The sequence below is a fragment of the Hippoglossus stenolepis genome, chromosome 14, assembly GCF_022539355.2.
Source record: "Hippoglossus stenolepis isolate QCI-W04-F060 chromosome 14, HSTE1.2, whole genome shotgun sequence".
NCBI lineage: Eukaryota > Metazoa > Chordata > Actinopteri > Pleuronectiformes > Pleuronectidae > Hippoglossus > Hippoglossus stenolepis.
In genome coordinates this window covers 19,481,306-19,505,114 of record NC_061496.1, presented here as the reverse complement: position 1 = coordinate 19,505,114, position 23,809 = coordinate 19,481,306, and the positions used below count along the sequence as shown (strand labels likewise).

The 23,809-nt window shown below is 41.0% G+C and overlaps 1 protein-coding gene and 1 pseudogene across 5 annotated transcripts; both read right to left on the bottom strand.

Annotated features, from left to right (window-relative positions):
• Window positions 1-216: 216 nt before the first annotated feature.
• Window positions 217-19,715, bottom strand: LOC124854799 (annotated as a pseudogene).
• A 479-nt stretch (window positions 19,716-20,194) lies between these two features.
• On the bottom strand, window positions 20,195-23,809 carry LOC124854753. Of its 5 annotated transcripts, none has more exons than XM_047343090.1 (5): window positions 23,655-23,809; window positions 23,147-23,485; window positions 22,804-22,857; window positions 22,255-22,380; window positions 20,195-20,662 (listed from the first exon to the last, which is right to left on the bottom strand). In XM_047343090.1, exons 1-5 carry the CDS (start codon window positions 23,689-23,691, stop codon window positions 20,496-20,498), a joined length of 723 nt encoding a protein of 240 aa, XP_047199046.1. In that variant the 5' UTR covers window positions 23,692-23,809; the 3' UTR covers window positions 20,195-20,495. The 5 variants fall into 5 exon arrangements, with proteins under 5 accessions (XP_047199046.1, XP_047199047.1, XP_047199048.1 ...); XM_047343091.1 differs by having other exon boundaries at window positions 20,195-20,659; XM_047343092.1 differs by having other exon boundaries at window positions 22,813-22,857.

The window sequence follows — 23,809 nt, the reverse complement described above, 5'->3', positions numbered from 1 at the left end:
TGATCTATGTAGTTGAGTAAAAGTGAAAAGTACATTAAAACAAATCTACTTAAGTAAAGTAAAGCTTTTATAACAAAGTGGGCAAATGCACCGCTGAGCAGCCTCTATCATCCTCTTGTCCCATGTGGTGTCTGGTTAGTGGCCATTTCTGCTGTGTGTTTTTCTCTCTCTGTATTCCTCATCCTCAGACTAAACTCATTCACCCTGGCAAAGATATAATGTCGTCACATTGATTTATTCAGAAGTGTAAGTCAGACAAATTGGAAGAAACTGGGTTTGGGATTAAAAAAAATACGCCTGTGAGCAACATTGCAAAACTCGTAAGAAACACTGAAGTAAAAGTACGAAAAGAAACCTCATTAAATCTTGGGAGGAGAATGAAGAGTGACGAATTGAAGAGATGGGGCAGCTAAAAAAATCTAAGACTGTGATTTCTGAAACTTAAAAACAGATCAGTGTGAGCCCGGTGGCTGTTTTTGGAGTAAAGAAACTGGAAACAATAGCTGGCAACTGGATCATCTGGATTCCCCTGAGTAAATATGTCTATGTTAAGCATTAACAGCAAAAACTGTTCTACTGCACTGGCAATATTTTATTAATCTATCACCTGATAGGTCCAATATATATCCTCAATTTAGTTCATGACCAATTATCTTATACAGCACTGTTGAATAATTGAGCAGAGACCCACTTCATCCATTTCATATCTACAGCACTTCAGATGAAACATGAGGCAGCTCTCTGAGCACTGTTGTTAATGACAGAGTGTGAAAACCACGGAGCAGATTCCTGTCATTTAGTTTGGTCTGTCTCAGAGTGTTAACCAAGGTGTGTGTGTGTGTGTGTGTGTGTGTGTGTGTGTGTGTGTGTGTGTGTGTGGCTGTGCTTTCAAATGCATTTCTTAGACACAGAGCTGCATATGCGTCAAACTGCTAATTCGTTTTTTATTATTATGAACATGGACTGCATTTTCCAAATCTTGACACTATCACTTAACTGTGGTGTGTCTCTCTGAGTGGACTCACTGCCAGAAATGTTCACCCACACATCTGCATCCCAATGACATTTTATCTTTTTTCACAGTAAGAACACAGTGTGTGCCTGGAATCTAAAATATATAGCAGAGTAGCCCAAAACAACCTTGGTTACACTATTGAACTGTAAATGATGAGGTAACATTTAATGGAGTGAGATCAACTCAGGTTTTTTTGGGTAAAGGAAGATAGAGGAGTTATAAAGTTCACTTATACTCTGTATCACCCGTTGAGCGTCATTTAAATGTTTAAATACAAAGGTATGTGTGGAGTTAATTCTCTAACAGCCACCATGAAGTAAAGGAGTAGCACAGAGAACTGATCAATCATTAACACAGCCAGTGATGATGATGAATGTTGTCTTAAATAAACAGAAGTATCCATAAAATGAAAGGTGACTGGGGAATGGAGGAGAGGTCACAGTGTTTTCTACTTGTTCCTTGTTGTCGACCATATTTACAAGACTTATTAAGAGTTTGAAGCTGAAATAAAAACTTCAGTGCGACTAATAAATAGCTGAAAAAAGAAAATGTCTTGGCTGTACAAAATATGTTACATAAAGTGTACTCACTTAGGTTGTCATTGTACAAAAAATACATTTACATATAAAAATGTCTTTCCAAGCGTGGATATCCCACCAGAAAAAGTCTTTACACTGAACCTCAGCTGCCATGATACGGTATGGAAATGATAGACAGTGCAGGAAATTTGCGAGGAGAGACAGAGCACCTATCAAAAGAATTTATAATGTGAAAATCTTTTCTGAGAACCGTCTCTCCTCAGATGTACACCTATAGAAAGATAATTAGTGCACTGGCATTGGCCTCCGACTGAATCCTATAACTCAGCAGAGTCAAATCTCTGACTCATCATTTATGTATCCGAGACCATCCAGACTTGAAATGTTGGCCATAGGTGTGAAGTGGTGCTCGCCGTTCCCTTTGAAGTCCACAGCAGTGTGATTATTATTGGCTGTGCAAGGTCTCCCAGATTCAGGCCCCAGAAGCTTTACCTCTGACGTCCTGTTCTGGATGTGCATGTATTCACATGGCGACTGCAGCTTCCTCGCTCTCGCTGGGGCTCTGGAGCACCGCGCGGATCCAGAAGCACGCCCAGCCTCCTCCACTCCAGATGCAATATATGACCCCCATCAGACAGAGGCAAAACAGCGAGAGCAGACCCACGCCACCTCCAAACGAGTCACCCTGCCAGTGTCGCTGTGCGTCTCAGGGGACGACGGGTCCTCTGGTCCCGGCGCAGCTGTGTTCACAGGGGGAGACAAGTCCGAGGAATTCGTCACCTCAGTGCCAGGAGTGGTGCTGTCCCCCACTCCTGGTTCAGAGCAGAGCTGTAAACGATAAACCGCCACAGTTCGGTTGTACGTTCTGCCGTTTATCTGCTCTACTGATTCGCAGGTAAAGGCCGGCGTCCGATTCAGAGGGTCAAGATGAGGGAGCCACCGCTGTAGATGTAGTATTTGTGGTTGGAGTGAAGTGTTTGGTCAGAGAAACGCCAGACGACCTGTGCCAAGTTGGAGTGGAGCTGGCAAGACAGCTGGATGTTGTTCTGTGGGACGAGGGTGAAGTCCACAGCTGCAACTGGATCTAAAACACAAACACACGGCTTGTCTCACTGCATCTTATGAAAAAACAACTGCTGGCACATTGGCTCATCCAAAGCATCTCCACAGTGATGCATGCAAACGACACACTGTGCGTGAGCATACCTGGCTGAGGACATCGTGAGACGTCTCCCTCATTCAGACTCTGCATTGCAGTAATTGGGGACGGGGGTAAGCTGTGGACCGAGGAGCAGTGCTCAGTGGAAAAGTCCCAGGCACAGTACGGATCCCTGGCCAGGATGCAGTCCACACACGTGTCGTAGCGGCTGCAGTTGATGACTGGCATCTGAACAGCACCAAAATCTGAACCTGCGTACAGCAGACCCTAAACACACACACACACACACACACACACACACACACACACACACACACACACACACACACACACACACACACACACACACACACACACACACACACACACACACACACACACACACACACACACACACACACACACACACACACACGTTTAATGTATAGTGTATAATCTTTAGGAAATATTACACTTATATATTGTTATGTACGTGCAACATCTATTGCACTTCTGTCTGTCCTGGGAGATGCATCCTTCACTTAAGACTCTATCTGAGGTTTCTGCATTTTTTGTACCGTTAAAATCTTTTTTTTAGGTCGTTTTTCTCACTCTAGTCGAGGATTAAGGACAGAGGAATGTCGCACCCTGTTAAGTCCTATGAGTCCCATTGTGAATATGGGCTATATGAAAAAAATCTGATTTGATTGATTGAAAAAGGGGTGTTGCATGTCTGAGTGGATATGAAGATCGAACCAAAACGGACCAACACATTTGAGTATACATTGAGCCTAATGAAATTGCCTTGTAGATTTAGGTTGTAACCATTCATACATTAAACAATAGTGAGTTCTATAAGGAGAAACCTGCACAGAGCATTATATAAATAAATCATGAAGGTGCTTCAGATTAGTGTCAGAGGTGCTGTGATAGATAATGTCAGCGCGATCGATAATTGGTCGTATTTACAATACAATAAATCTGATTATATAGTATTTGCCATGAAAAAACTTATGATGGGGTAACAAACTTAATTCAACCACACTGGAAGTAAATTACCTTGGTGGATGAGAGGCGCAGGATGCTGATCGGCTCAGGGTTTTCAAACAGTTGAATCTCCTCAATGATGAACATTTCTCCAGCGTAGTTAACAGCCTTCTGAACAAAGCCATTTTCTATCAGGAGACAAAAATTTATAATGACGTTAATCATAAAAAAAATTACCTTTTAACCAAGATCACAGCTTTGATGTGCCTGGTCACTATGTATATGAAATCAATGCATCTTCAGCCAGTGAATAAAAAAGGAACTGATCGAACAATTGTATTAAAAACATAAAGCCTGTAGCATCTGTCAACGATCAAACATTTTTTGATGCTAAAACACATAAGTACAGAAAGGTGGAAAAAAACCAAACTCAGTGAACAGCTGATCTGTTGTACTGATGTTTGTTATACCAAACAAAAGTTCAGGCTGTAGCTGCAAAGTCTGAACTGACGAACACATAATTTCTCTGCTTATGAAGCCAGCTTTTCATTTATATGAGTATGAGTCTTATTTCTTCTTTCAAAAGTTACAAACTCCTACATGAAAGACCTGAACACATCCAGATTCTACACTATGAGTGATGAGCTCCTACATGAAAACAAAAGTTCAGAGATTTATTTTTCTCATCGTTTTATGTTGCCACAACTGTCAATCAAACACCCGCATAATCCGACGAAGCAGATGAGACTATTTAAAATCTTAAACTCTCAATAATTAATATTTTAGTTAAAGTTTTCCAAACTTTGATAAACTTTGATGAAATTTTGATGTTATAGAGAACTAATAAAATTTTCAGGGCTCCATGTTTAATCAACTAGAATATTCATACAGAAAATCTAAGCTGAGGAAGACTCCCGCATCAGCTCTGTTGTTGTGCTTTGTTATATAATGTGCTTTACCAGTGCCAATAAACATGACAGTGTATCTCTGTCCGTCCAGCGCCAGCACGCTGTCCACTACAATCCGAGTCAGCAAAGCTCCCCTCTTGACCAGCAGCGGCCCTCCTGTCAGCGGAGGAACGGCCTCGTCCATGAGGGGACGGTCTCTGATGAACTGGAGGGTTTTGTCAGGAAGGTCCAGAGAGCGGTTCATCCCCAGTTTGCGTGCCACATCATTGATGCACTGCAACACATAACCACAGTTAATGATGTATTTTATTCCGGCATAATTTCTGGCTGCAACAGTCGTTACACTCACCGCTCCTGGTCTGGGGACTGGCACTTCTCCGGTGTACATCACCCACTTCACGTGGGAGGTCTCCACGGCAACAGGTGTCTTGAACTTTCCCTCATTGAAAATTTCTCTGATGGCAGAGACGCTGTACGCGCACACAGCAGAAACCTGGGACAAACTCCTGGAAACACCCAATCAAACACATTTGGTATAAAAGCAAAAACATTAATAGAAACTTTATTTATAGCGCACAAAATCCACATTACAAAGTGCTTTACAGTGGTGACAAAAATGTATATGAACTACAACAACTGATATATTTGTATGACTGGATAATAAATGTTAAAATCTTGAATGAATAAAAATATTAGGTGTTAAATACCTTATATCAAAATAAATAAATCAAGACAAACTCAACAACTCATGATTTTGTGTAAAGACACCTTTGTTGTTTCTCCAAACTGACTTTCTTCTTATGTGGGGAACATAAAAACTACAGGATTTGACTGAGTACTCACGACTGCGGCGTAAAGACAGCGTAGAAGACGCTCTTCCTCCAGTCCTCGTGCTTCAGCAGGAAGACATCCTGGACAATTGGGGGCAGGCTGGGTTCAGGGAGGGAACAATCCAGACGAGCTTTCAGAAACGACGTCCATTTCCTCTGCAGCGTCCGCTGGCCGCCCATATCCCCCTGAACACAGAGCAGAGCACTCAGTCATGTGCACATATTCCCTTCAATAACAACAAGCAGACCTGTGTCAGACAGGGATCTCTTAAAATTATAAAGGTCTTGAACAAATAATTACTTTTTATTACCTCTGCCGTGGAGGTTATGTGTTTGCCACTGTGTGTTTGTTTGTTTGTTTGTCAGCAGGATTATGCAATAAATACTGAATGGATTTCCATGAACCTCGGTGGAAAGATGGGACATGGGCCAAGAAAGAACACATTCAATTTTGACGCGGATCCAGACCGGGGGGCAGAGCCAGGAATTTTGTTTATCACTTTCTTTAACACTGCCAGATAGGGCGTTTTCAGCATTTTCACCAATTCCCCACAGAATAATTCATGGATCTTGATTGATTGACTGATTGTTAGGAAACCTATATTTATGGGTGTGTGATATTTGGTACCTTGCAGACACGGGCCACTCGTGACACTGTGACTTTGCTGTAGAAGTCGTACTCCATGGCGTTCTCGCTGAAGAACAGGTACACCTTATCATCGTCGCCATCTGAACTGTCAAAACTCTCCCCAACAAAGTCCATGTAGACAAAGTTTGGCTCTGAAATCACAGAACATGAAGTAAGGATAAATGCAAAAAAGGCAAATGACAACAGATACTTTCGGTTCCCTCTAAACTATGCACTTGATTATATAAAACTTTAAAAGTAAAGATATTTTTTGCTGCAGAGGAACTCACCACTGAGCCAGGAGCTCTTAAACTCAGTGCGGAGGGCCAAGTTTGAACTGCGCAGGACCACAGGCTCGGAGCCCAAGAAGTTGATGGATGTAGCAGAATACAGGTCATTTCCTGTTGGACAGGAACAAGAGTGAAGGAAAAAGTTCCTGGAAATCAATTATTCGCATGAAGTTAGAACAATATCTCGTTAATATGGCGACTAATGAAGTGAACCGACTGTTTCAGTGCATGTGTTGAGTGAGGAGGCAGCAGCAGCAGCAGCAGAGATATTAGATGTTACATTTATAGCCTGGTCCTGTGGCCTTTCAAGTCGGCCCACAGTTATCGTGAACTTATCCTTTTTTTTCAGTTGGTGCACTTTGAGCGTTCAGCATTATTCTGTGCTTTGTTCCCTTTGGCAGCAAACGTGACTCAGACACTCACCAACCATGAGGGAGGAGTATCTCTGGAAGGGATCAAAAGGACACTTCCCCTTCCCCTCATCCTGCTTTCCCTGCAGCTTCAGCTGTCCGCTTACAAAAGTCTGTCGAAAAACAAGAGGGAGAGAGAGCAAAGAAAAGAAAGACTGAGCCATATTCACACAGAGACTCAGATCTTATCTAGATTGAGCCCATTCACTGTATTTACACTATTACTCACAATTAAGAAAATTCAACTAAAGCCAACCTTTCTCCAGCCTGTTTTTTTATTTTTATTTTGTCAGAATGATACCACGCAGATTATGGAGATCTGCTTTAGAAAACAATGAACCTCAGGTCTGCTTCTATTTTTTCCTCAAATTTACATTGTTGTCTTTCTGCAGTTGCCCATAGGAACCATTCAATTCTCCATGGTGAAGCTTTCAAGTGTGTTCAGTCCTCTGAGGTTTGAGCTCGCTGCCAAAATAAACCACAGTCATGAGCCACTGCATGTTGTCGAACAATGAAACCCAACAAAGACAATAAATAAGCAAACACTGACTGCATGCATCGCAACCAGATCCACTGTAGAAGAAAGGAGAGAATGCGTGACCCTTGTTTGTGTTACAGGGTGTGAGTTAGTCAAATCATTTTTGAATAACGAACAAACCCACACTGACCATTAAAATAACAACAGAAGCTTTGTATACGGACAGCAACAGGTAACCACAGTTATCTGCATGACTTAAGAATTAGTTGGGTGATGTTCCATATTGTCAACACATCACATGAGGAAACCAACAAAGAATGCTACTAACTTGTTATTGTACAAGTCTGTGTAGTCTGATAGACTTCACAAATCCCTCTATTCATCTGTTATACAAAAAGCAGTAAAACACTTTATTGAGCCACACCATTACATTTATCTTAGTCCCCCCCACACACACAGAGTTGTGTCTCCATGAGCTCAGAAGACTTAACATTGACTTACATTGATTTCCTGTACACTTACTCTAACCCTTAACCATAGTTATTACTTGCCTAACCTTAATATAAAAATAACCTAAGCCTAAACTTAAACGTGGCACAAAACTCAAACCCAACCTTAAATCACGTTTTCACCTTAAGATGTAAGATTTAGGTTTACGTTACGATTCACGGAACCTTTTGTCCCCATGAGGAAGACAAGTCCCCATAATGATACTGTGTAAGCAGATTTAGGTCCTCACATCATGAGGAATACCTGGAGACCCCCAAAACATACATGCTCTCACATACATGCTCTCACACACATGCACACACACACACACACCACACACGCACACACGCACACAGACACACACAGAACACACACAGTTGTCCTGCCCAAAATACTAGAGCACCAGAAGTGTATCCACTTCTTGAAACAGTTCCAAATAAATGTCCTGTTTGAGTAGTTCAGTGGTAGTAGTAAAAACTACATTGCCCAGTTGTGTCCTTTTTTATGGAACTACATTTCTGAGACGTTTGTTTAGATTTAAAGCTTCAGTAGGAACAAATAGGCCAGAGAGAGGTAAATTAGTTTTTCATGGCATTTGTTGACAATAAAAACAATAGAAGTGATTAATAAACATATAAAACTACGTGTACAGATCTAAAAGAGGCAAAACTACTGAACCTGAGTGAGTCTTTCAAAATCTCTTCCCTTCACATAAACAGGGTCAGTTTTTAAAATCCTCTAATCTATGCATATATTCTACACTTACCATATAATCACAGGTGGGGCTAAAAGCATTGGTGCCGCACACATACATCGCAGTGTCATTCACTCTATGCAGGGTTCGAATGTAGTTGCGGCATTCCACCTGCAACGAGATCCAGCCCAGAGAATGCCAAGGTCAGAGCTTTGTTAGTTCAGCCACAAAAAATACAAACATGCCACAAACATATAGTGACTGCCCGGGATGCCAGGAGTCGAGCTGGGGACCAAGAGGTCAATGCCTTTATTTGGTCTTTCAGTACGAAGCTGGAACTACAGCACTTCAAAGACTTGAAAACCCACTCCCTTATCAATGATTTACAGATGCACAGAGATAAATTGCATGGGGGAGTAAATCGTTTTCAGTCAGGAGTCATCCTTAATGCTTGTGTTCTTGCCCCAGACGTATCAGAGTTAGCGTATGTGAGCTGTGTTTTGAAAGGTGGTACACAAACCTCAGCGTGTTTTCCCTTGTACGTGCACGCCATCTGCATCTCCTCGGTCACTCGCTGGTACACCTGCATCAACACGGGGAGAGTGTTTTGTCAAAGCACGTGAGAACATTGTCACAACCCCCCCACAACAGCACGACAGCCGCTCGGCCTGTTTACACTCGCACATCAGTTTGTCAGGGACAAATCCCTCTTCCGCTCAATCAACAGAGCGCTGTAGCAGGTTCAACAAGACCAGTATTCATAAAATACTTTCTCATGCAAATAAACACAGGTCAAGGGGAGAACAGTGTGGAACGAGAGCATCCAATGTACAGCTTGTGATCTGATCTTTGACCAGAATACACTGCAGTTAACTGGCAGACGGCCACCTTGTCAAAAAACACTGAAAGTTGACAAAGAAAGATACACAGGGAACATAGATTAATTGATTTCAGCATTATGACAAGAGCTGCAACGATCTATCCAAATTGTTAGTCAAAGAAAGAGGTTGTGTTTTACATGATTCTCAACCCAGTGGTCGGGACCTAGGACAATCTCAGGGGTCATAGAATGATGATATTATCATTATATATTAATGATTACATTTTTCAGAATGTTGGCATTTTCTCACTTTACTGGGCCTCTAAAAACCTTTAAGTCGGACTTACAGAGCAGCAAAATATCATAAAAGTAAAAAAAAGAAGATTTCATTGTATAAATGGGTGAAGGGGTCGGGACCCTCAGTCTCAAGACACTGAGAGGGGATCACAAGATGATTTCCAAAAATTTAATAAAATTGAAAAGCAATTGGAAATAGCATTTTTTACCCATAATTGTTACAAAAGGTAAAAAAGTAATTAAACTTATATATATAAAATAGGGCTGTCAAACGATTACAATTTTTAATCAGATTAATCACAGGGTAGCTTAATCACCAATTCTAAATGCCCGAAAAATTTCCATTTTCTATGTATATTGTTGTGGGAATGGAAAGATAAATGACAGAAGGCGGATATATACATTTAACATTAGTTTTTTTATTGATGACAAGTCATAATGATAGAGTTATTAAGATTGAAAAATAAAATAAAATCAAACTAAAATATATGAAACCATAATTAAATGGTCTGAGCAAACATAGGATGATGTTAATTAGAATTTGGAGGGAAGGAATGAATTTGCATTTGTGTGTGTGTGTGTGTGTGTGTGTGTGTGTGTGTGTGTGTGTGTGTGTGTGTGTGTGTGTGTGTGTGTGTGTGTGTGTGTGTGTGTGTGTGTGTGTGTGTGTGTGTGTGTGTGGGGGGGGCCTAGGGCTCCAACATTGCCAGGGCCGGCCCTGTGTAGACAAGTCATTTTCATGAAGCCTCATAAACTCTGGAGCGAATCAAACAAACACTAAGTTACTTCATGTACTGATCAGGTCCTGATAACTAGTGAGGAGTGTTTATTAGTTCTGATCATGACGCAGCTGATCACTGAGCGGTTGAGACCAGAGAAACTCTGTGTTCCACTGTTCTTCGACAAAGTCACTGACCGGCTGCTTTTCTTGACCGAGCTCTGATCTCAATGCGTGTGTCGCTCTGAGCGAGTGAGTGGGGGCGGGTATGGGTACATGGAGCGGGTCATTCTGCGTATGCGTTAAAAAAATGAACGCCTTAATTCCACAAATTAATCATCCCGCGTTAACGTGTTCATTTTTTTTGATTTCTTGAATTCTATGAACTCTACTGAGTGCCATTCTAGTTTCAACCTGTAATAAGAACCAAATATCATGTGCATATCAGTAGGAGCTCTGCAGGCACTCGGCACATTTCCTAAGCAGATTTCTTTGACATTTTCTTACCACAGACTTTCTCACTGAGATGTCGTCGATGTCCAGAGCATATATGGCCTCTCTGGCTCCCAGCAGCAGCACGCCCAGGTCGTCTCTCATCAACATAGTGGAGTAGTTAGAGATCCCCTCCTCTCTGAACATCTTCAGCTCATCTGAACATCAAGAATCAACACTTAAATTTTACTCCCAAATTTTTAGCTGCCGCGTTTTTGGTAAAAAAACGCTTCCACAGCAGAAGCAGAACACAAATTCATTCAAATTTAATAAGCGTGTCCCAACCAGCATATAATCAAAGCATCTGGGTGCACTTGTTCATGTATCTTGGTTGAAATATTCTGCTACCAATTCTGGTGTTTACTGGTCCATAGCAGGAGTAGAGACACTTATTCAACACAGTAAGAGTAATGTCATTATATCTTGTAGAGGCAGTGAGACTTAGTGACTTACTCTGATATGGGACAGTCTTTCGTGGGGCACAGTAGTGAGTGTTGAGTGCACCGAGTGAAACATGGAGCATCAATCCACAGACGATGCTCAGAGCTAAGAGAAGAGACATGGCTCAGAGTCCAGGTTTGTCTCAGTGTGGAAGAGCTGCACGATCCAGCTCTGCCACCGCAGCATTAATCAGAGAGAGAACATGGTCCAATGTCTCAGTCCAGACGCTGATACGCTGCGGGGACGCTGCTGCCCCGGACATGTGCCGCTCAGGCACGAGTGGTGTGTTCACAGACGTTCATGCAGATGTTTAACCAGGCCTGTAGAGCGCAGCTCAGCCTGCTTTGAGTGTGAAGTCCTGCGTGGTGTGTATCTATGTCGGTGTTAGCCTCCAGCGCAGAGCTAATGAGCTGCTGGTGTCCTCTCTGGAAGGAGGAGCAGAAGCCATTCTCTCTGGCTACTGGTGAAGGATGTTGAAGGTGATCATGGTCATGGTTCCACTTTCTAGAGAAGATATGAAAAGATTTATCAATTAAATGTTCAATGAGACACATTGTTCAGCCTCTACCATCGTATATCTTACCACTTTTTCTGTTTGATGAATCATGGCTGATCATTACGTGCAGCTACATAGAAATGCTCTTTTCAGTGATAGTCCTGTGAAGGTGTTGGTGTCCAACAACGCTGCTGCATCTTTGTTGCTGTTCTAATGATCTAGTATTTATTTAACTGCACAGTGTGACAGTCAGCAAGAATGACAGAAAGATAGACTTAGATGATCAGAACCATAAAATAGTATCTAGCTCTTTAAAGAAGGCACCAGAGAAATTTAGCATTGAACTCAACGATTACAAATAGAATGGTCAAGCTGAGATATCTTGAGTTTTAGACCCTTGTATGCATCAAACTCCAAAAACACTGAATCCTACAAGTCCCATAATGCAACTCAAGACCATCTTCAATTAGACCATGTCAGTGTTTTTTTAACCTCCACCAAGGAGCTTATGTTTTCATCTTTTTTTGTTCATAAATTAGCAGGATTACGCAAAAACTACTTGACATGAACTAAGAAAGAAATCATCCATCCAGGATTTTTTTTCACTTTCTTTAACGTTGAGAGATACGATTTTTTACATTATCATTGATTTCTCAGGGAATAATTCATAGCTGTGATGAAAAAAACCAGACAGGGACTGATATTCATGTGTATGCGCAATCCGGTGCAGATAAAAATCTGGATCTAGTGAGCTAAAATGTGGTTTCATGAGGGGACTGTTGGTAAGGTAAACAATTTTCGACCTAAATTAACAACCTAAAATTTAAATGTATGTAAATTATAAGATACAAAAACAGAGTTTAAAAACTGTGAGGAAAGAGATAGTAACTTTATGCTTTGTTTACTTCCTTGGTTTTAAAAATGGGTTTGTGAAAGACAGGCACAGATTATTGTCACACCAGAGAAATCAGGCATCACATAACAGTGTGAAAAGTTGAGCAGTAAACAATCAAGTTCACAGCGTCAACTGATGTTCGGGAAAATCTGCAGAGTGCCATGCTGCCCACCAACCCTCCCCCCCACACTCTCTCTTCCTCCTCCACTCTCTGTCTCTTCCTGCCCTCCTCCCAGATAAGAACCTGCTTCCTCTGGGCTCAGCGGGGTTCAGGCAGCAGAGGGGGATCAGGTTTGGGCATGCATACAGATCACAGTAATTCACTGCTTTAGCGCCCCATCCCTACCCTGGGATTCATGCTGAATTGAGACTTCGCAGCTTCTTTGGCGAGTTTCTGACTGTTTTGACTAACTGAGCGGCGCAGCCTCATTCAAAATTCATCAAGGCACTTTTTTTCCCTCCCCTCAGAATAACACACAAAGCACACTTAAGAGCAGCCTCACAAGGTAAAAACTATACTCTTATCTTTTTGCTTCAAAGCAGCAGCCTCCCACAGCTGCTTTGTGAGTGTTATTTAGATTTTAGCTCGAAGAGGAAAAGAAGCACAGCACATCTCATGGAGATGGAAGCCTTTGAAACGTCCGCGCCTGCCGACACAAACCAAAAATGACAGCATCCATATTTCCTCGAGAGGCCGCTTGTTGTTCACTCTGAACAACCCCGGGTTTGAAAGGTGGATTTTGCAACAGGCTGCCGCGCTCCCACCTTGTTGTTACTTGACACAGCAGGACGAGCCGCTGCATGTACAGGACTCGTCTTTTGTCAGAGCACCCCCCACCGCCCCACCCTTAGCCTGTAGTTTGAGCTCCACAACTGGGTGGAATGACAGGTGTTTTTCTCAGCATGTGACAGATACTTCTACACGGTGCCGACAGGCAGGTATGGCTACAATAATAAGAGAAGCATGCAGCAGTTGTCCCTGCTCTCTCTCTTCCTTTGTTTATCCAGGGTCATACTCACACAGTGACATGTGCATGTGTGCATGTGTGCGTGTTTGTATTTTGGGGGTGGGGGTGGGGGTGGGGGTGGGTGAGCAGTTGAGGTTTTTACAAGTCACATAGTGCAGCTTTACAAGCTGCACACAGCTCAGACCATTGTACTTTGTCTGTCAGTTCATTGACACGTTGACACGGGCTAAGATCATAAAACATTTGGTATGAGCACTTTAATTATAAAAAAAAATCTTTCAAGTAATTTTAAATGTTTTTGGCACAACTTCTTTAACAGTGGTTTATAAATAATGTATCACCTCTGCCATGGAGGTAGATGGATTGCCATGAAACTTGGTGAAAGGATGTGGTACGGATCAGGAAAGAGCACATTAAGTTCTGGTGCAGATCCAGATCAGGGAGCAGATCAGGGATTTTTTTTATTTGTCTTTAACTTTTTGAGATTGGGCATTTTTTAAAAACTTTTTCAGCAATTTCACAGGGAATAATTCATGGATCTAGATGGAAGAAAATCAGGTACATTAAGGGGAATGATATTTATGAGTGTGCGGCTTGATTGAATTTAAGGGGGCTGTTGGGCCTTGGTGTGCCTCTGAGTGATATTCTAGTTTAAAGCTGCATTAACTGTTGTTTTTGGCCACTTGGGGGCAACAGAATAAAATTATAATTAGTTTTATCTTACACTCTGAGCCTGCTGTTTACACACACAGCAGACACTGAGCAACATTAGCATTCATGTGGAGCCGAGTGTCTGGCCACCAATCAAAAATAAGACCAATATTTACTCTCTTTTTCACTGTGGTTAGGTCCTCACCCGCTCCTCTGGGAAAACTCCTCTTTAGCTGAGAGGTGTTAATAGATGGTCACCAGCTCCAGTCGTCAAATCTATCTGTCTCTCTGATGTCTGGTGCTGAACAGGTAGTTTACAGTAGGTTTATCAGAGCTGAAAAGAAACCAAAACAATGAGCTATGAGAAGCTAAAGCTCTTCTCTGAACACTGATTCACTGTGGGTTTGTTGCTAAGAGCAACAAGTTCCATACTCACTTTTGAAAATCACCATAATATAAATTAAAACAGCGGTAAGTGCAGCATGTGTAGAATTATCCATTGAGAAGCTGTATACTGTGTGTTTTGTGTTTTATTACTGGCAATGGAAATCTCTTACACCTCTGTGCATTGTATGTTGTATGGCCGCAGTCTCTACAATGTCTTTTCTATATATAATCTACTCGGGTTACCAGTGTTCGTACCATAGACTCTATATAAAAAGTGTGTACATGTGGAAAATCTGAAATCAACATGGCCGGATCTCTTACAATATTCAACAGAGGTTGGGCCCTCAGAGTTAGAACAGAACCTGGCACAAAAGTGTATAAATGAGCTGCCACCTCTTCCTGGAATAATCTACAGAAGGATCGGAAATTGTCAGAGCTGGTTACTATGTGGGGGTTTAAGTCAGTATTAATAGATTAAGAAAATAGTCCTCATGGTCACTGTGGATGCTCTAAAAAGTTTGGTTGAAATCCGCTTGGAAGATCGTACGTGTGTTGTGTGTGTAGTGTATGACAGCTGTATTTGACATGTATTGTATTGTATTTGTGTTTTATTGTTGTGACAATGTTTTGCTGTCCTCTTGGTCAGGTCTTATTAATACTCTAGGTCATTAACTATGTGGCTACATTAACAACAGCTTCTCGTTTATTGAAGGTTTTTCAACCATTAGTTAAGTCTTTTCTGTAAAGTGACACAATTTCACTACTTCTCAGTAGGGCTGTGCAATCAATAATTTTCTAAATTAAATTTTCATCAATAGTGATAAAAATCATCATCCTCTCGCCTCCTCATTTAAACTGCTCCCATCAGGACGACGCTATTGCCAAAAGAAAACATTTTTAAAATCTCCTTTATTCAACAAGCTGCAATGTCCACCTGGTCTGGATCAAATGTCCACTTCTGTAAATCCAGAGCTGTGTCAATGTGCAATGTAGATCTAGGTGTATTGTATGTGTTGGTTATGTCTGTTGATGTTTTTGTTATTGTTTAAAAAATACCCAGTCATTATTGTTGCAAATCAATTTCCCTAAGGGCACAAATAAAGTATCAATCTATATATAAATATACACATGTATATAAATATATTTAATGCATTGTGCAGCACATTTGTCCATAAGTCTTGTAAAATGTTTTGCTGTTTATCAAGTGTTTGCCATTTTCTGCTCACGAAAAAGAGTTTAAAACCACAACCTTCCCTCAGGATCAAAAATCTGTCCTGAAAAATAATGGAAAATTTAATATTTGATAATTATCAATATCGGTTGATAAGAATTTTTTATAAATCTGCTCAGGTGTCAACACTGTTCTTTCTTAAAGGATGAATCATCATTTCTTTCACACTTTAGTGACAAAAATCCCATTAAACCACATTGCAGTAGGTTTGATCTCTCCACTGGGGCAAAGCGTACGTTGTGAAAGACTGGAGTGAAGTCCTGCTACACCTTTGGATCTATTCCAGTAAATCCAGCAAAACCTGCTCAAAGATCAGTTATTAAGCACACAGCCGTTTAACACAGCTCTATATTTTAGAACATGTAGGACAAGGTGGAGAATATCCCTTGTATCCCTTGACATTGCAACTCAATGTCCACCCCATTGTGAGATTATACAGCACCTTAACACACACCTCATTAAGATAATTAAATATTTATGACTGACATTGTTTGTGTAGAAGAGAACAGTTTTTGCATGAGGGGAACAACACTCAACCTGACATTTGAAGCACTGGTTGCATGTGAAAACAAGCAGCAGAATGCGAAGGTTCAAAGGCTGCGCACGAGCTGGTACAATACGATGGAGAAGGCTTACAGCAGCGTCTCCAGAGACTCCCACCACTTGAAGCACAGGGGGTATTTATAGCCTGCTCAGGAGCTTCCACTGTATCTACAACACCCCTACGATGGAGTCTCACCACACTTACATGCAGCGTACAAAGTAAAACGCCAAGCGTGCACAGACAGGCACCCCGCTGTCATCACCGTGAATCATAACAAATCCAGATCCCAAAAAGCTGTCTGAACAAACAGCTGGAGTGAACTGTGACTTTGTGAGTCGAGCATACGCCTTCATTTGTGTGACAAGCTTTATGTTGTACTGTACGGGAGAGGCCTCCCCCTCCTCCTCCGGCTCTAACTGATTCACTCGAACAGCTGACTAACTGGTCTGCAGGTTCGTTGGTTGACTGCTTGCGGCCCATCTTCCTGCCTGTCTCAGTGAAATTCCACATCAGGCCGATTGGTGAGCTGGCCGTGATACAGTATTCCATCACATGGGGCCTAAACAGGAAACCAATTGTGGGAGGGTGTTTCACCTTTGACACTCCTTGTGTCACCAAACTCTTGTTGTGAAACTCACATTGGAAAACACACCCCAGTTCAGCGCCGGGTTATATTTTTAAAAGCTCAGATGGTCTAAAACAAACCGCTCTTTTTAGAATAATGACAGTAGCCCGCCGCCGCTTTGACGTGCAGGCAAGTGGTAATCAGCGGAAAACTTTACTTCAAAAACATGAAGTGTGTGCAGTTTTCAAGCCTGTCTCAGTGTGCATCATTAAGCAAATGGAAAATGACCACTCAAAGCATGTAACACAACTAAAGGTGACAAACAACAGAATAAATATGCAACAACCTAAAAAACCTGTTCAATGAGGTGGTTGATCCTGCTCTGACAAATGACTTGTCATTGATGAGACAAGTCTGGTTTAGTGTAACCGCACGCTTGAATAAGGAGACAGACACACACACACACACACACACACACACACACACACACACACACACACACACACACACACACACACACACACACACACACACACACACACACACACACACACACACACACACACACACACACACACAAGTCCCAGCAGGAGTTTGGCCACAAAAGGAAAATATGAACAGCCCAAACATGTCTGCCTGCTCCACCAGTGATGTGTGACAAGTTCACTGACAGACAGAAACAACCAAGAAAACAAAATGTGACGACGACTTAAAGCTAAAATGAAAACCAAGGAACTGTTTTCATCACACCGAGACGGACTCATTTAATTCAAAACTCTTACAACCAACAGTCATTTTCAATTATCACTCATTGTCTGTGTTTTTTATTGATTAAGTGACAAACTTCTTTGCCTTTCAAATGTCAAAGAAATGTCCAAAACTTTTTCCTGAAGCTGAACGAGACATCTTCAAATGTGTTGTTTTGTCCGACACAAAGATATTCAGTTTGCAATCAAGGAAAAAAATGTAATTCTCACATTGGAGAAGCAGGAACAGGGTAATGTTTCTCAATTCTTTCCTTGAAACATTAATCAATTATTTAAAAGTCATCAATTATCTTATTGTAGATCAACTTATTGGCCACTTATTTCAGGTGTAGTGGTGAAAGAATGGTGAGTTAACGGTGCAAGTGCCTGCTGTGACCCATTACAACGTTTCATGGATCGAGAAAAGCCAAAAACTGAAGGTTTACTTCACACCTACAAATCAAACCTCCTGCTTCATCGGATCAGCTCTTTTAAACAGGTGCCTATAAAGTCTTAAAAGAACCATGCGAGCCGATCATGTTAAAAAATATATATATATATATTTCCTCCCCTGTGGTGTTTCTCCAGACTAATGTTCAAGTCCTACAAACTGTCCATCTGATCACAAGCAACTGGGTGAAATGTATGATCTATACCTCTGCAGTTTCAAACAAACAAGTGTCAAAAAGTGGACATAAAGTGTGTGTACATTTTAAAGTGAAGCATAGAGGAAATGTGCATCATTGCCAGGTGAGACCACAGAGGGCTGGTGGGTTATTTGTAGTGTAGCTGCTCTGCTGTCAAGATGACAGCTGAAACTGAAAGATCCCCCTGTGCAAACTCTCAGCAAGTGTGGTGACACTTAGTTCTGTAGATCTGCTCCCTCAGTCACACGCATGCATCATGAGCTATGATTCTCTCACACGCTTGAGCTATCACTCTCAAGGGCTGTGTGATACGGCGAATAATGATGTTAAGAGTTTAAATCAGACATATCAGCCATATGAATGATTATCACAATAGTTGTTACATTTTTATTTCTTTTAGGTTTAAAAACTGAATTTTGCTACTAACAAAAGGTTGAGGTTTTAAACACTTGACACACTACAAATTTGAGGTAGATCATTAATGTACCTCCTCACTGTGTTTACACATTGCATAATGAATATATCGAAAAATATGGAGCTTTTGATATATTTACTATTCGTTAAAGTATATTAATTATTAATTATTGATATTGTTTTATCACCCAGCCCCTACCCTCAACTTTAGAGCATCCAGTTACATTCCGTCATAACGTTGCACTGTTAGTTAATGATTGATGAAGTCAATGATTTTTTGATTACGCAAGAATGTGAGCATTTCCAGAATAGTTCACAAATTAAAAGGTGTGCCACAGTTTCACAAGTATTTACTGTATTCTTTTGTGTTTTTAACATTTTTACCTTTAAAGGTCTGAAAATCCAATGTTTCAATGGATCAACGGTTGGTTTAGTGAAAGTAGTTTGGTTTGTGGTCCAGACAAATGTTCCCGCAGGATTACTTTCACCTCACACTCACTCCCGAGTGTGTGTGTGTGTGTGTCCTGAAGCCGCACCGTACAGCGACCCCAGCAGACACCGCCCCGGATCAGCGACACTATCTGCGGCGGTGGTGGGTGAAGTGTGTTGGATCCTACTACTGCTTAGTCTGCCTTCCAGCTGCTATTATTAGATTAGGATCCGTTAATCTTTAGATAAGACAGAGAAGTTACACAGTGCTGTTTGTCTGCATTCGCTCCTCTCAGTCACACAGGCTGACAATCCTGTTCCTCCGTGGACAACAGACAGTCATTATCCACCGGGACAAACCTGCGCGTAAACAAGTCCGTGCGTAAAAGTCCGAGGTGCGGCTCATGTGTCCCTCACTCACCGGGGCTGAGCTGAGCTGTCTGGGCTGTGCGCAGCAGAAAACACCCTCCAGGCTGCCGCTGCTCTCCTCCTCCTGCTCCTGCTCCTGCTCCACCTGTAACGTTCACTCCTCATCTAACTCCAGCAGGCGCAGATTATCCTGCAGCTCTCTCGGTAGGCAGCGCCTGATCATGTGACTTTTGATTGGAGCTTTCCTCAAGAGCGAGCACTCACTTTCCAACCAATCAGACGAGACCGCAAAGTTATATCCAAAATAATGATTTTTAATTATTGTCATTATCATAATTTGTGTGCGTGTGCGTGTGCGCGTGTGTGTGTGCATGTGCGTTTGTGAGTGTGTTACTTATGTTGTACGGACCTAAATGTGTTTACACATTGTGGGGGCTTGTCTTCCTAATGGGGACAAAAAGTCCATAAACTTAAATCACTAAATTTTAAAGTGAAGACATGTTAAGATTAGTTTCAGGTTAAGACAAAGGTTGGGGTAAGGGTTAGGGTTAGATATGTGTGTGTGTGCGTGCGTGTGCGTGTGTGCGTGTGTGTGCGCGCGTGTGTGTTTGAATTAAATTATAGCAGGCCTATATCCCTCTATTACACGTTCAAAATTACAAACTACATAACAAAAACTACATGTTTAACATCTTAAACTTTAATATAAAAACAAGCAGACACTTTTACACAACGCATTTTAGTCCCATCACTACATAACTAACACTAAAAATAGCACTTATTTACAATACAAAATTACTGGCAACATAGTCAAGTATTATAGGAAAAGAAAAAATAACAGTTTTAAGTTTACAGAATGCACCATCTGCCACCTTGTGGCTTATTATAGCTATTTTACTGAATGGGTTCTACTTGAAAGAAATGAGTCTAAATACAATTTACAAATATACAGTTTAAGTTTAAGAGCTCCTTGACCTCCTCACTTTTTCTGCTTCCATTTGCCGTTGGCATATATCCTGTTGGATCTCGGGGTCCAGAAGTCATCAGAGGACGAGCGTGTCTTCAGGCTGTCCAAAGGCAGAGAAGGCCGAGGTGACGGCTGCTTGTGGGCCACAGGATGAGTGTTTGCATAGATCTGATCTTCTGCTGGATGAACAGTAAAAGCACCATAAAGTTGTTAGGTGTTAGGTTGCTAGTTAATTTATTAATCAAATATGCTGTATATCTATTGTAACATGTTTAATGTCATTTTGTTTTATTATGATGTTTTCTGTTTGATTAAGATGCTGTTTTTTGACTTGGTTCCTTTGAGATGCACCTCACTAAAGAGGTTAGAGGTTAGAGCTTGAAACTAACTAAATTATTACTGAAAATAGAATTTCATGAAATCTATTTGTGGTAAAGACTGGTGAAGAGAGTAAGTTTGACCTTTTAAAGTTGCTGATATATTTTTATTATATTTTTGATTTAATTGAATTTTATTTATTTCCTTCAAAGACATTGATAAAAACCTGGTATTGTGAAGAACAATGTCCATAAATAACCTATAATTTTCCAATAGTCAATAGTTATGTATTGTTTCTGTTTAAAATAGGTACTGCCATGTTAAGAGTTTGGATTTAATCATCTACTGTCACTATATCTAGTTGCTAATATATATATATATATATATATATATATATATACACACTCGAGCAAATTTCAGGTGCATGGACACATAATATACAGGCGTAACATCTGTCATGTACATCTAATTTATGGAAAGACATATTTCTTTACAGTATAAATGTTTCACAGATCATCCTTCTAATCTCAGTAAATGCTGTAAGGTTAAAAAAATCCATCAGAAAATGTGTGTAAATATTATTGAATAAGATAATTATCAGATATCACTGTTGTCCATATTCTCTCATGGATCATTGCTGTTGATTTCCTAAAGTGCTGAAATCCATGAAATTGTTCCTGTTGATTATGGTTTATAGGTGTGGGGGTCGGGCTTCGGACAAAATAAGCTCCCCTTTAAAAAGCAAATGATTCAGCAAAACTCTACATGGAAATTAATTTCATATGAGAATTATATACTGAATCTATAAGGCAAATATTATATAATTTATTTCTTTATCACACACAGAGCGATAAAAGTGGTGGGTGCTGCAATGTGGTTCGATTCTTCGGGGGTTGCTGTCTTTACCTGCAAGTATCTGATTCTGTTCTCAGTCCTGGTCAGATCAAATCTCACATACGCAGCTCCTGCACTGAGCTCTGTCTGCAAAGGGGCCCCTCGTCAGGTCTTTGTGCATTTTTGCTTAAACCACACAGTAGATGATAGACAACAAGAGCTGTCCTACATTTGAAGATTTTCCCACGCTGCGCTATTAACCTGCACATCTTTGCTTACTTTGCCTCCAGAGCTTGTGCAGATGTAACCACCTGCTATCGTATGAAAAATGCTCACTCTCTCTTCTGTTCTAATGGTCAGAAATACATGCATTCAAAAATAAAATCGGTCTCTTCCTTGTTTCTCTTGTCAGATTTTTTTTTTCTGAATAACCAAATTTTAAAGCGGAGCAGATTTGAACTGACTGGGTCTTGCAAAGTTTTCCGTGATATTATTTGTCTCATGCTCTACTTTTTCTCACAGCGTCTTTCATCACAGACCTACAGCCTCTCTTCTCCTCAATCCACATGTTTGCTGTTGTGTCATTATAGGTCAAGATGATAGTCTGAGGTTTGTGTACCTCTCCTGCTGCGGCATCTCCTTCTCAACATCACAGTTATGAACAGCAGGACGATCAGGATGAAAGTCGATACCCCCAACAGGAGCCACATCCACCAGTGGATGGGTTGGGGGTCTTCTGAGTTAGCTGTTGCAAAAAAATACAAATAGAAATCACAGGGTTTGTTAAAAGAAGACATGTGCGTAAAACAATCCTCCATTAGACAGATGGACAAATGACTTTAAAACCTGAGAATCAACACTTTCTAACCATGGAAATATTTATTACATTCACGAAAGCACACAACCGGGCAAGTCCCAGCAGAGACATATAGTTTCACAATGCATTCTCTTGCCACTTACTCTAATCTTAACCATCACAACTAAATGCCTAAACATAATTTAAACCTAATCCTTCCCATAACCCTAACCTGAGGAGAGGACGGAACACCTCTCGTGTCCTTGAATAGGAGACAGGCTCAGTTCCCCTAACCCTTAACTACACCTAACCCTCTCACTAACCTAATAGCGAGTCTTAACCCATTAAACAGCCAATTTAAAAAGTAAGTACCTTGCTTACTAGTCACTAGTGACGGGTACACTGTAGCCTCCATTAAGCTCTTCGCTGTGATGGAGGAAACAAAATAATACTTTAACAACATTCATTAAATAATAGCAAGTCAGAGTAATTACTGTATTCATGAATATATTATTGATATCATGTTTCGTCATAACAGGCTATATAGCAAGACATTATCTAACATTTCTAAACAGCACGCACATGGTTTATATGCCTCTATAATACAGTTCTAAGCAGGTAGAACTGTTTCTTATAAGTTATAGTAATACATTGACAAATACTGTACATTTATAGACTTAAAATGTCTTTACACCTGCAAACTGCACATACTTACCAATAACTATTTGTGTTCCATTGCTCTTAATAACGTTACTGAAGGGAATCTCCACAGTGACTTCACAAAAGTACCATCCGCTGTTCTTCTGGGTAACATTTGGTAGGGTGTGGTTCTTTCTAATGTCTAGCAACTTATCATTCTTCACCATACTGCTAGAGATGTTTGAAGCGTTGTCTGAAGATCCAGAAGGGCTGAAGGACCACTGCAGACGAAACCTCTCGTAACGCGAAGTGTTCAAAGGGCAGCCCAGAGTCAGAGAGGAACCAAGAACGTCCACTTTTCTCTGTTCTTCACCCAGAATCACATATTGTTTACCTGAGACCACCATGACTGCCACTGTTATAGATAGATAGATACATAGATAGATAAGTACTATGATAATATAGAATGCTCAGTAACAATAACTAAAACGGGAAAATGTTTCCGTAACTCTACACACGTGAAATTTCAGTCCGTTCTTTCATCATTGCATTAGTCTCTTTATAAATAGTCTATATGGTCTTACCTGTGAGCAGCACCAGAGTCAACTGTTTCAGCCACATTTCTGTCTTATCACATGAGGTGTGATCGTCTTCTCAGAGTCATCCTGTTGGTGCCGTCTGACTATCTTCACATCTGTCACAACGAGACTGACTGTGAGAGTGTGTGTGTGGGTGGGAG